Genomic DNA, 13591 nt, shown 5'->3' with positions numbered 1-13591 from the left:
TTTAGTACAACATGATTTCATTTCCTAAACGAGTGATGTTCTGGTCGAGTTTTTTGAATTATTGGATTTGTTGTACGATTACGGTATCTATTCTGTGGCTCTTTTTTACAAATGCTTTGATTCCATATGCCTGCGGTATATGTAAAATATATTGCTTAATGCGGATTGCGGAGATACCAAGTTAACCATCATCTGTGCCAACTTCTGCTGGAACTTATTGTTTTTATCCATCCTAATTCCTTCCCTTTATAGGTCACTGCGGTTGGATACAATCATAAACTGAAGATCTTGCTAGATACGGTCATTCAACGGATTGCTAACTTTGAAGTGAAACCTGAAAGATTTGCAGTTATAAAGGTACGGTGAATCATATGGTCAAGCTGTTCTTAAAATTTAAACTCTCTGAGTTATGTGACCGGATCACCATGACAATGTTCTAGTGTGACAACTAGCCTCACTAGTTCTTCCCATACCTTCTCTTTTGTTCTGATCACAGTGAACAGAGAGCCTGTCAAATCTGCGTGCAATAATTTACATGATTGCATTATTTTCTCTAACAAATAAATAAATCTCAAAATTATTTATGGACAGAGATCATACTGTAATTTTAGGATTTTCTTTTTCCAGGACCGTCTTGCTCATATTCCTTCTCATTGTTGCTTGAAAGAAATTTCTTCGTTTACCATAGTTCCCATTTTTATAGTGTTGATGTGTTAGTTGTGTCCCACATCGGTTGGGTAAATATCTTGGGAGTTCAATATATAGACAAAGACAAACCTCTCCCCTTGAGCTAGCTTTTGGGGTTGAGTTAGGTCCAATTTTATTTCTTAGCATGGTATCAGAGCCCAGACCCATCGTTATGTGTTGGATCGCCCATAATTGGGCCACCCGTCCCATAGTTGGGTCACCCGTTAATGTCATCACGCTCCAGTCGTTTCATTTCTGGGCGTGAGAGGGGTGTGTTGGTGTGTTAGTTGAGTCCCACATCGATTGAGTAAATATATTGGGAGTCCAACATATAGACAACGACAAACCTTTCCCTTGAGCTAGCTTTTGGGGTTGAGTAAACCCAATTCCATTTCTTAACATATAGGATAGACTTTTGCGTGTAGAAAGCAGATATAGAACAATGTTGTGTTTGCTGGGATGATTTGTTTTCCTGGGAGCCGAAAAGGGAAGGTGACAAAGGAATGATAACCCAACCCCATTCCCTGCCTGTAATTTCAAAATCCTTTTGTTATAAACAGGTTAGACAAAGCGAACTCAGGAGACCTAAACTATTGATTAAGAACATCTATTTATGCTAGTATATTTAGGAGCAGGCGGTTTGAGTTCTTTTTCCCTTTTTTGCGGTAAGCAATCGAAAGTCACTTCCCTGTGGCACCAAATTCGTTTGAAGGCTGTTCCTTGTGAAGAATTTGAGAAATAAAACTCACTATCTTCATTACAATATGAATGGGTATTTATGCACTTTACAAGACAAAGACTCCTAAAAAAAACTAAAAAGATTAAGTTTCCTAGCTAATTCTCTAATCTATGGTGGTCAAATATATACTCTCTATTTAGAATTACAATCACAATCAATTAATATCTCGATATTATCTTATCGAGAACTTCACCACTCCCCCCAAACTGATGAGTATGCATCCATCATTCCCAGCTTGGAAATCAAGTCTTGCAAGGTTGCACGTTCAAGTCCTTTTGTAAATACATCCGCCAATTGACTTTTGGTAGAGACATAAGAGTACAAATGAGTCCACTGTCTATCTTCTCCTTTATGAAGTGTTTATCTACATCAACATGCTTAGTTCTGTCGTGTTGCACTGGATTATGAGTAATATTTATGGCCGATTTATTGATTAATTGGTCCTTCCCACTTGACATGAGATCTTCTAAGATTATTTTAATCCATAGTAGCTCACATATCCCCAAAGCCATTGCTCTAAATTCAGCTTCTGCACTTGATCTTGCAACCACATTTTGCTTCTTACATCTCAATGTAACAAGATTTCCTCCAAGGAAAGTGCAATATCCGAAAGTGGATCTTCTATCTACAACTGATCCTGCATAATCAGCATCGGTATAGCCTTCAAGTCTCAACCCAACATTTCTTTTGAATAGAATGCCCTTTCCAGGGTTGGCCTTCGAATAATGTAACACTCGATATACTGCTTATAGATGGCCTACTCTTGGGCTATGCATAAACTGACGGACAACACTGACAACATATGCAATATCAAGCCTTGTGTGAGACAAATATATGGGTTTTCTCACCAATTTTTGGTACATCTATTTGTCTACCATGGGATCTTCATTCACATCTCCCAACTGATGATTAAAATCAATCGGTATGTAGGCTGGTTTGCATGATAACATTCCAGTCTCCTCCAACAAATCTATAACATATTTTTGTTGTGAAATGAAGATCCCCGTACTGGAGTGTGCCACTTCGATCCCAAGAAAGTATTTTAATCTCCCAAGTTCTTTAATTTCAAACTCCTTTGCTAGACATTTTCTCAAGAGCTGTGTTTTTTCGTCATCTCCTGTCACAATTGTCATCGACATACACTAGAAGAATCGTGACTCCCCCCGAGTTTGAGTGCTTGAAGAATAATGTTTGGTCCCCTTGGCTTTGCTTGTATCCGGATGAGCTGAATTTCCCAAACCACGCCCTTGGCGATTGTTTGAGACCATAAAGAGCTTTCTTGAGCTTACAAACTTTCTTATCTTTGATGTCTCCCTTAAATCCTGGTAGAATTTCCTTGTATATTTCCTCCTCCAGTGTGCCATGAAGAAAAACATTTTTGACATCAAATCGTTTCAAATTCCAATTAAAATTAGCAGCTAGAGATAACAGGATCCTGACTAAATTCATCTTAGCGACTGGGGAGAAAGTCTCCTGATAATCCACTCCATAAGTTCTGTATACCCCTTTGCAACGAGTCTAGCCTTGTATCTTTCTAGAGAGCCGTCAGATTTATATTTAAATGCAAAAACCCACTTGCATCCCACTGTTTTCTTTCCTGGTGGTAGATCATTGGTTTCCCATGTTTGATTCTTTTCAAGGGTCTGCAATTCCTGTTGCATAGCAAGTCTTCAATTCTCATTAGATAATGCCTCAGATAAATTACGAGGGATGTGAATAATATTTAAACTTGTTAAGAAACTTCTATGAATTGGTGACCAAGACACATTTGGAATAATAGATGGTCCCCAAATATCGCTATGAATTAAATAAAAAGGAATTGAGCTTCTTTTATTACTGTTTGGAAAAGTACACGTTTGTGTTTAGCAAACTCACATCACAATGAAGCTGCTCATAAGCTTTAAAACTCCAAAAAATTGATGCCCTGATCTAAAATGCTGAAGCCAAATACTCTCTTTATTTGATGATGAAAAAGGTAAAAAGGTTCGGGTTTTAATGCTGTTTAAGCTACCGGTTTCTTCAAGAAGATAAAGCCCTTTCACTTCCTTAGCTAGTCCAATCTTCCTCCCCGAATCCTGGTCTTGAAATTCACAAAATGATGGATAAAAAAGAATATTACCGCACATGTCAGAGGTAAGTTTCTGGATAGATATCAAGTTAGAGGACAGTATTGGCACATGCAGTACATTTTTAAGTGTAAGGCATTCATCAATATAGACATCTCCTATTCCAGCAACTGTAGTAAGAGAACCATCAGCAATTGCAATCTTTCGATTACTTGAACAGGGTATATAGGTGGAAAATTTAATGAAGAGTGTGTCATATGATCTGTAGCTCCTGAGTCAACAATCCACACATTTCTAATATCTTTACCCAAGGCATTTACCCCTAGAGAAATAGGATACTTACCTGAGAGAGCAAGAGAACAAGCCCCACCAGATTTTCCTAACGACTCAATAAGACCTCGAAGCTTCTCGATTTCTTCCTTATTGAGTTCACTCGGACTGTTTTCATGACTGGACCGACAAATATTGGCCTGTCCTGAATTCTTAGGCTGTCCTCCTCGTGGGTTCCACTCGCGATTTCTGCCGTGAAGTTTCCAGCATTCATCTTTTGTGTGTCTAGGCTTCTTGCAGTAGGTGCACCACTAATTATTTCTGTTTTCACGTCCCTGACCTCTTTTTTGGTCAGTCTTTTCATTCTCTTGCATCTGGTGTGGATGTTCTGAGGCTGCCACCACCATTGCTGATCCCTCCAAATTCTGAGGCTCAAGCATCACTGATCACACTTCTTCGGCTTTCTTCAGCCTGAATAAAGGAAACAGTTTCTCCAGAGATGGTATTCATCTTTTCCGAGGATTTGAACTCTTACTTGGTCAAATTCAGAGTTCAATCCGGCCAGAAAATCGTACACTCGATCTTTGTCGATGAATATTTTCAAGGTGACTGCATCCTCTGGATTTTTCATCTAGATCCCGCGATAGTGGTCAAGTTCTTGCCATAAATTTGCAGCTGATTTGCATACTCAGTAACAGACTTGTTTCCCTGTTTGGTTGCTCCCACCTTGATCTTTATTTCGTAAACATGAGCAGTATCACGAGCTTTTGAGTAGGTTCGCCGAATTGAATCCCAGATTGCCTTCTTCTATCATTCTTAAAGTCTTAACTAGGTTAATAGATACTTCCAAGCTATTTAAAGAACTCAGAGTATCATTTGCGTCCGTCGACTGCTAAGAGGTTTGAAACTTGACTGTATCACTTATTTTTGGATCCATTGAATCCCACAACCATGACATCACCATGGAATCAGCCTCATCCCAAGCATCAAAGCCTCTCTCGCCAGATTTTTGTCCTGTGTCTAGAAGGTGGCCTAGTCTTCCCTTTTCCTTCAATTAGGTCCTAACAAATTGTGACCATTTCAAGTAGTTTTTCCCATTTAGTCGGTAGTTCATCCGAACATTTTGTAAATCTCCAATTAATGCATTAGAGTTTACATCATCGGACTAAATTTAATTAATTATTAATTAATAAATAAAATATAAATATATATAAGGGTATTAAACATAGATATATAAGGATATATTGCTAACTTTATTTCATTAATATAAGAGCATTGTACATGTTATTTCATAAATGAAAGTCATAAATATAATTAGGGGTGTTCAAAAACTAAACCTAACTATAAAATCAAACCAAATTGCATTGTTTGGACAGGTTTTCATGCAATCGCGGTTTGGATTGATTTTAAAATCAATAAACTAAAATAAAAACGTTTTGGTTCAAATTTTGGATAGAAATTAATCAAACCGAACAAATCCAAACCATTTGCATTAATATAAAAAATAATGGGATAGATTTTGTTGATTTAATGTTTTTTAATCTTGGATTTAGTATGAATATTTTAGGAAAAAATGCATTTTTGGTCCTGTATGTTTGTATTTTTGGGATTTTGGTAATCTATATTGTCAAATTTCAATCTTAGTTCATTATCTTTATCTTTTTGATAATCTATTCATTTTTTTGACATGTCGCTGACGTTACATAGTGTAGCACGGACGGGTGTAGTGTCATATCATTACTCATGATGAAAAAAGTCTAAAATTGTCAAAAATGGAAGATACATGACTAAGACTGAAATTTGCAATAACATAGCAGATGAAAATTGAAAAGAAGCTAACATACCTGACTTAAAATGCAGTTTTCCCTATATAAGGTTAGCCCATAAAAGCGATCTAAATAAGGTTTCAGGTTATTTGGGAATAGGGGTGGACCTTTAATGTGTAGATATGAGAGGCTTTTCTATTTTATCGATGGGCTTAAATAGAAACCCTACATATAAATAAAGGGTTGTGGTCCCCGGGTCACACGTTTAAGTCATTATATTATATTCTCATCAATAGTTAGAGAGCGTGAGAGAATTTAAAGGACTCTCAAGGCAAATCGTGTTGATTTGGAAGGTCAAACCATGCAAATCTACATGAGTACCAATTGTTATGGATTCAGTTACGCTTCCACTATAATTTATCGTTTTATATTCTTGAAGATTTAACATGATAAATTCTGGATTTATGTTATATATGTTTTTTTTTGGATAAGAAACGAGATCATATTATATATATATATAAAAAAAAAGATTATGTGATAATTACAAAAGACGGATAAGATATCGCAGACGGAACCTTTAGTACCCACTAAATATCTACAAAATATAACACTTCAATCTCTGACTAAATTTGGAATCGAGAATATAGCAAACTCTCTATGATTCATAATCCACGTAGAGACCCTCAATTTGATTTTTTCCCAACACAGAAATCCCGATTCCGCTTTATCTTAAAAAATTATCTTGTTCCTATCAAGCCAAACGGGAATACAACGAAACACCACCGTCCAAAGTAGTTTACCCCTCCTACCAAGTTCGCGCCCTAGATCACTCGCAAATAAATCCTTTATTGACCTCGTAGATACCCATAGGAAACCCAATTCCACCGGAGCCCTATACCAAAGGCCACTGGTGAAATGACAATGAATGAATATGTGGTCCTGTGTCTCCACCTTCCGCCGACAAACTTCACACCAACTTGGACTTTGATTTTGATTTGTATTTTTTTTATTAGTGTGCGCTGTAGCAATCTAATCATATTGGATTTATTTATTGCAGATTTTAGCCCAATAAACATAATTACAAAACTAAAAGTTTAGGATTTTTTATTAATTGGATAATTCTGTTATTTGCATAAGTATTTTAATATATTGGTTTAATTTTTACTTATAATCATTCCAGTTAACGATCAAATAAAATATTTAGTCAACTTCTATCAAGCATCGGTTGCTATTTTTTTTCAAATTATAATATAATATCTCACGCACTAATCCACTATGAAACTTAATATTAGTCATCCAAACCAGACTAAACTGAACCAACCCAAATTCATGGTTCGGGCTGGTTTGGTTATAAAAATAGTCATTTAAACCAGACTAAACTGAACCAAACTTAAATAAGGGCATATATGTACTTTTCAAAAGTTTAGGATTTTTTATTAGTTGCATAATTATGTGATTTGCATAAGTATTGTAATATATGGTTTAATTTTTATTTATATTTAATCCAGTTAACGATCAAATAAAATATTTACTCAACTTCTATCACGTGTCGGTTGCTAATTTTTTTCAAATCATAATATCTCACGCATCAATCCACTATGAAACTTAAAATTAGTCATCCAAACCAGACTAAACTGAAACAAACTGAAATTCATGGTTTGGGTTCGTTTGGTTATAAAAATTAGTCATCCAAACTAGACTAAACTGAATTGAACATAAATAAGGACATATATGTATTTTCACAAAAGGGCATTATAAAAAATATATTTGCTAAATCGAATTAACTATTAATCTAATATATATTTGAGTTAATTTGCTAACTTAATTAAGTGAAAAAAGTAATAATATATCAAATAATTTTAATCAATTTCAATTTGCTAACCGTAATTAAAATATATCTAATAGCGATTAAATAATATTAACAATTGCAATTTGCTTTTCCGTAATTAAAATTTATATAATAGAGAACAATGACAATAATAAATACTAACAATTACACGAGGACATTAGGAAGACATGTAGACCAAAAACAGTAGATAGTCTAATATTAAGTAGTATTTTAAGGCATTAAATTAAATAATTTTATTTAATCAACTTCTATTTGTAATTAATAAGGGGACATAAATTAGGGCACATATGTACTTTCACAAATAGAAGTCATAGTAATATATTTGTAAATGTAATAGAAACATGAGGAAATTAGGAAGGCATGTAGACCAAAAACCATATATAATCTAATATTAAATAGTATGTTAAGGCAGTAAATTAAATAATTTTATTAATCAACTTCTATTTGCAGTTTGATTTTCTGTAATTAAGAATTTAAGATTTATCTAATAGAGAATAATGGCAATAATAAATAATAACAATAACATGAGGAAATTAGGAAGATATGTAGACCAAAAACCGTAGATAGTCTAATATTAAGTAGTATTTTAACGCGTTAAATTAAATAATTTTATTTAACCAACTTCTATTTGCAATTAATAAGGGGACATAAATAAGGGCACACATGTACTTTCACAAATGGAAGTCATGTATTTATAAATAAAAAAAATAAAAAATAATTTTACTTAATCAACTTTTATTTTTTTTTATAAGAAACTATAATTTTATTTGCAATTAATAAAAAATAATTTTACTTAATCAACGTTTATTTGCAATTAATAAGGGGACATAAATAAGGGCACATGTGTACTATCACATATGAAAGTCATGTATTTATAATTGTAATGTAATAGAGTAATAGATTATTTCATGTTCATATTCCTTTATACGTTTGATTTTTAATTGAAAACCTTAGAATCAAAATAACTTTTGGCATGAATTTGATTGTAAAATTTTAAAAAATTTTAGTGTTAATAAATTTTTTTATATGATTAAATTAATTTATTTCAACTTTTAATATATGTGAATATGTATGATTTCTGGTATACGTGTATATATTCAGATAGTATAAAAATATTTTTATCATAAAACATGATTTTGTTGGTTCACACATATAGAGCATTATCATATAGTTTTTCAGGAATTGAAAGCTGTGTAATTTTTACTTTACCTGGATACATTTAAATTCTTGTTGAATTGAATTATCAAATATTTGCAATACAAACATATTAGATGTTATATATTTTTTTTGTGAAATGCTTGATTTATTGGTAATATTTATTGTTGTAAATAAATATTCTAATAAATGATTTTTGGAGTATAAAATATGGATTTATATGTTTTGACGTAGCGCATGCCAAGTATTATAGTATTTTACTCATATAATAAAATATTTAATTCCAAATTTGACAAGAATTTACCCCACGGTTCGACAACTGATTAACTAGTTGAACTATTGACCAAGCGACCCGCTACTTTGGTCGGGTCAATATCTGGCTGATTTTAAAAGCTTTAATAAAGACCATCCATCTCTTCTAATATCTCAAGTGATTAGAGAGTAGAGTACTTCTCTACTCACTAACTTGCTGTCGGGTGTCAGTGGTATTTTTTTCACAAAAAGCAGCAGATGGATTAGAGAGAATGAGGAATTCGGTCATTGTTATTTTCTGAGTCATATTTGACTAGAAGCTGTTTGTTTCTTCTCCTTTTTCCTTCATGCATCTGGTGTGCCTTTGAACAGGAACTTATCACAAAAGAATATCAGAATTTGAAGTTCCAACAGCCATATCAGCAAGCTATGTACTACTGCTCGTTAATACTGCAGGACCAATCGTGGCCCTGGACTGATGATCTCGAAGTTCTTCCTCTTGTCAAAGCTGATAATCTTGTTAAATTTTACCCTCTAATGATGTCAAGGACCTTCTTAGAATTCTATGTGGCAGGTCCTATATCCTCCAGTGTGCTTGATCTTTTGTTTATTGTCTGTTATATCTTAGGTTCAGTTTCTTATTCATTTCCTATTTAACCGTTTGCTTGCATGTAGGAAATCTTGAGCCACATGAAGCTGAGTCAATGATAAAGCATATTGAAGATGTGTTCTTTAAGGCTCCTAATCCCATATCTGAGGCTTTATTTAAATCTCAATACATGACAAATAGAATTATTAAGCTTGAGAGAGGATTAAATTGCTTCTACAGTGCTGAAGGACTGAATCCAAGCGATGAAAATTCCGCTCTCGTCCATTACATTCAGGTATGCTGTAAAGTTTGTAGAAAATGTTGAGATTTTGTCAAATAGAACTAATGCAAGTGATCTAATATGCATCACTGCCCCATGTTAGCTTAGCATGATACTAGAAATTTTAAGCGGCTGCACATGTTCTGGATTTTTATTCTATTCTTAATTAGCTTGGGTCCTTCCATGGCAACAATCTGAAACACAATTTTATCAATCACCCTGCACCCATATGTTGTATTGACTAGAATATGAATAGTACATGATAAAACCACAACTTCAACTTTTAAGTATTGACAACAAGCAAGATTCAAACAATGAAATGATAAGGAATTATTACAATAAATACAGGAGTCTTTTACATATAATTATGACCAAAGTCCTTCCGAAGAAGATGGTACTCTAGGCACACAGAAAGTACAAATACCATATTCGTAAGGTTTCCAGTTGTTGGCGGTGTGGTCATGGTTTCTCATACACCAAATCCCAATCTTAAAAGAAATGTCCTTGCAATGTGTGTTAGCATATTGCACCTTTGTTGTTGAACTCGGCTTAGATTGTATTTGAGCTAGCGCAACACCTCATCCTGTAACACCGATTCTCTTGAAACAGTCTCCACCAAAGTTTCACCTGGTAGATACTGATTAAGGGTTGGTGGCGCGCTTTTATACACAATTTCAAAAGTGGTCATTCTAGTTGCATTACGAATTATACCAAAATTCAGCTCATTGTATCTATTCAGCCCAAATCCTGGTTGTTTTGAGCCAAAGCATCGCAAATAAGACTCATATCACCTGTGGTCGCAATTAGTCATGTCATACCTAAATTAACCGCACTCAATTAAATTAATGAAAAATGTTGTAGCTTGAGTAAGGATCGTCCCGCGAGAAGGTTTGAATTTAGTTTTGCTAAAAATTTAAAACAATAAAAATAAATAAGGGGTTCTTGCAAGATTAAATCCTGACAAGAAAATAAAATTAAATTGTATCAAGAATTAATGGGTTAATTGCATACACCACCCTTGTGAAATCCCGAGATTGCTAAAAACTCCCATATGAAATAATGATCTATTAACTCTCCGTGTTTTCAAATTTTGAGAATTCACCCTCTTGTTCGTATGTATTTTCGGGGTGTTTGTGCTCAAAATTTGAAAACACAAGGATTAACGGTTACAGGGGTTTTCAGCAATCTCGTGATTTCACAAGGGTAATGCATGTAATTGACCCAAAATTAATTATCATGCAATGAAATTAATTTGATTAAATGAACAAAGAGAAAATAACCCTTGTTTTAGTCGACTCCATTAATCACCATTAGAATTTATTAACTTGGTAATCAATGCAATAATATCATTCTATAGTCATATATTCACCATTGAAAATTTAATTACGATCTTTATCAACTAAACAATCTCATGCAAGCGATATATTTAATTTAGCGATATTTTAAACTAGCTAGAATGATGAAGCTAAACAACACTGACACAAGCAGTTGGATTTAATCTAGTCAATTGTTTTTCTTAAGAATTAACAATCCCACACAAGAATTATTAATTTAGTTGCTTCACAAATTAGATGTATCAAACAATTACGGATTTAATATCTAATTCAACAATAGATTATATGAATAGAAACTAGTTGGTCAATCTAACAATCAAACCAATAATCAATAATTGTGAAAAGGAATTGATACTCAAACATAAATTCAAAATGATGTGCGAACCTCAAAAGCACAAGTCAATAATTCTAAGGTTTTGTCGTACTCAGTCAAGAACTAAAATTTAGCCACGGATGGCCACAAGTACAACCAGAGAAAAATATATGAATTGCAAACTAAAAACTAGTGAGAAAACCTAGCCATCAAAAAAATTAAAAAAAAAAAGTGCAAAAGTACAAGTCTTCTAAAGAACCTGTTAAGAAAGATGGACTTGGACCTATCTCCAACCCCAAAAGCTAGCTCAAGGGGAGGATTGCCCAAGCTTATATATGAAACTCTCAGGAACTCTATCCAACCGATGTGGGATCTCTCAGCACACATAGGGATGGCAACGGGGCGGGTTCGGGGCAGGTTTGGCTGAACCCGAGACCCGTCCCGCCAAGAAAAACCCGGACTCGGACCCGCCCCGCCCCGCTTCAAAACCCGACGGGTCCTGTAGAATAAGATAATTAGATATTATTGATATTTGATATTATCTTATACTGTTCAGTTTTGTTTTGATAAGATAATTCAACCTTTGTAAATTAGATAGGGTAATATTTGATTTCTGATTTTTTGGAGTCTGTTGTAAGCCTTGTAGTCTATTTAAAAGGTGTCTTGTACTCTCATGAAGATATAGAAAATAAATTTATCTCCAATTCTATATGGTATCAAAGCCAAACGGAGGTTGCTGAATTTTTTTTTTCTCTCTTACGTTCAACATGTCAACTGAATCGTCCAAATCTCAGATCCCATCCGATGGATCCAAGATCAAAACATCCTCTGGGCCAACTGGGTCTATTACTCCTCTTTCCGGGGGTGACCTTAATTCATTCCAAATTACAGTCCATCGTCTCAATGGCCGCAACTATCTCCAATGGGCACAATCGGTCAAGATTGTGGTTTGTGCCCGTGGAAAATTAAGGCATTTAACAGGTGATCTCCCTGCCCCAGCCTCCTCTGATTCATCTTATACAACTTGGTTGTCCGAAAACTCCATCGTTCTTGCTTGGCTCGTGAATTCCATGGAGCCTCAAATTAGCCGTCGCTACTTGTGGTTCAACACGGCTAAAGAGGTTTGGGATGCTGCTCAGAAAATGTACTCCGACCTCGGAAATACCTCTCAAGTATTTGAAATTCGGTCCAAGTTGAAGGAAATAAAACAGGGCTCTAACTCAGTCACACAGTACTTCTCTGATTTGCAGGATTTATGGCAAGAATTAGATCTTTTTCTTGAGGACACGAAGACGTGTACTGAATGCAGCCCGAAAATCAGGCTTAATCTGGAAAAGGAAAGGGTTTTTGAGTTCCTCGTGGGCCTCAACCATGATCTGGACGATGTCCGAGGGAGGCTGGTTGCACGTGACCCTTTTCCATCACCTGATGCCGCTTTTGCAGAGGTCAGACGTGAAGAACTTCGCCGCAAGGTTATGCTCCCAGATGTTGTGCCACAATCTGTCTCAGCTCCTGAATCTTCTGTCATGGTGTCGCACAAAAATTATACTCCAGGTCAGCGTCTAACCAAGAGGCCGTGGTGTGACCACTGTCATCGTCCTGGCCATACAAAGGACAAATGCTGGGAAATTCATGGGAAACCCGCAAATTGGCAGCCGCGAAAAAAGTTTGATGGTCGTGGGTTGCATATCCAATCTGCCCCTGAACAGCCAGCAACTTCCAACATTTCAGTTCCGTTCACCAAAGAACAAATCAATCAGATTGAGGAGTATTGTCGCCTCCTTCGTCAGACATCACTCAATCCTTCCTCAAGTTCACCGGTTGGCTCATGCTCCGTTATACAGTCGGGTACAAAGCATACCGCTCTTGGCTCTTGTCTCAACGAGTCTTGGATAGTTGATTCCGGTGCCTCTGATCACATGACTCGAGACTCTAGCATTTTTTGTTCATATACTTTCTGTACGAAAAACACTACTGTCAAATTGCAGATGGATCTTTAACATGTGTTGCAGGCATTGGTGATGTTGTTCTGTCCCGAGATATCACACTCAAATCAGTTCTCCATGTTCCTTCCTTGACCTACAATTTACTATCTATCAGTAAACTTACTCGTGATAACAATTGTATTGCCAAATTCTCACCTGTCTCCTGTGTATTTCAGGACTTACTATCGGGGAAGACGATTGGCAGTGCTAAACTCCACAATGGACTTTATTACCTTGAGGATACTCCGCCAACATATCGACAGTCTTTGGTATCTAGTGTTGCGTCTTCCTCTGTTTCAGATGTTA

At 35.3% G+C, this 13591-nt stretch overlaps 1 protein-coding gene across 2 annotated transcripts in view; it reads left to right on the top strand.

Moving 5' to 3' along the window:
- LOC140885051 (insulin-degrading enzyme-like 1, peroxisomal) overlaps positions 1 to 13591 on the top strand; it is a 42179-nt gene that overhangs the window by 17919 nt on the left and 10669 nt on the right. For both annotated transcript variants that reach the window (XM_073291966.1, XM_073291965.1), the window contains 3 exons: positions 253 to 357; positions 9157 to 9358; positions 9460 to 9668. In XM_073291966.1, coding sequence (XP_073148067.1) covers positions 253 to 357; positions 9157 to 9358; positions 9460 to 9668 — 516 coding nt within the window. The remainder of the gene's footprint in view (positions 1 to 252; positions 358 to 9156; positions 9359 to 9459; positions 9669 to 13591) is intronic.

The sequence above is a fragment of the Henckelia pumila genome, chromosome 2 (genome assembly GCF_033568475.1).
Source record: "Henckelia pumila isolate YLH828 chromosome 2, ASM3356847v2, whole genome shotgun sequence".
NCBI classification, from domain to species: Eukaryota; Viridiplantae; Streptophyta; class Magnoliopsida; order Lamiales; family Gesneriaceae; genus Henckelia; species Henckelia pumila.
This window is presented reverse-complemented; position numbering and strand designations above follow the sequence as displayed.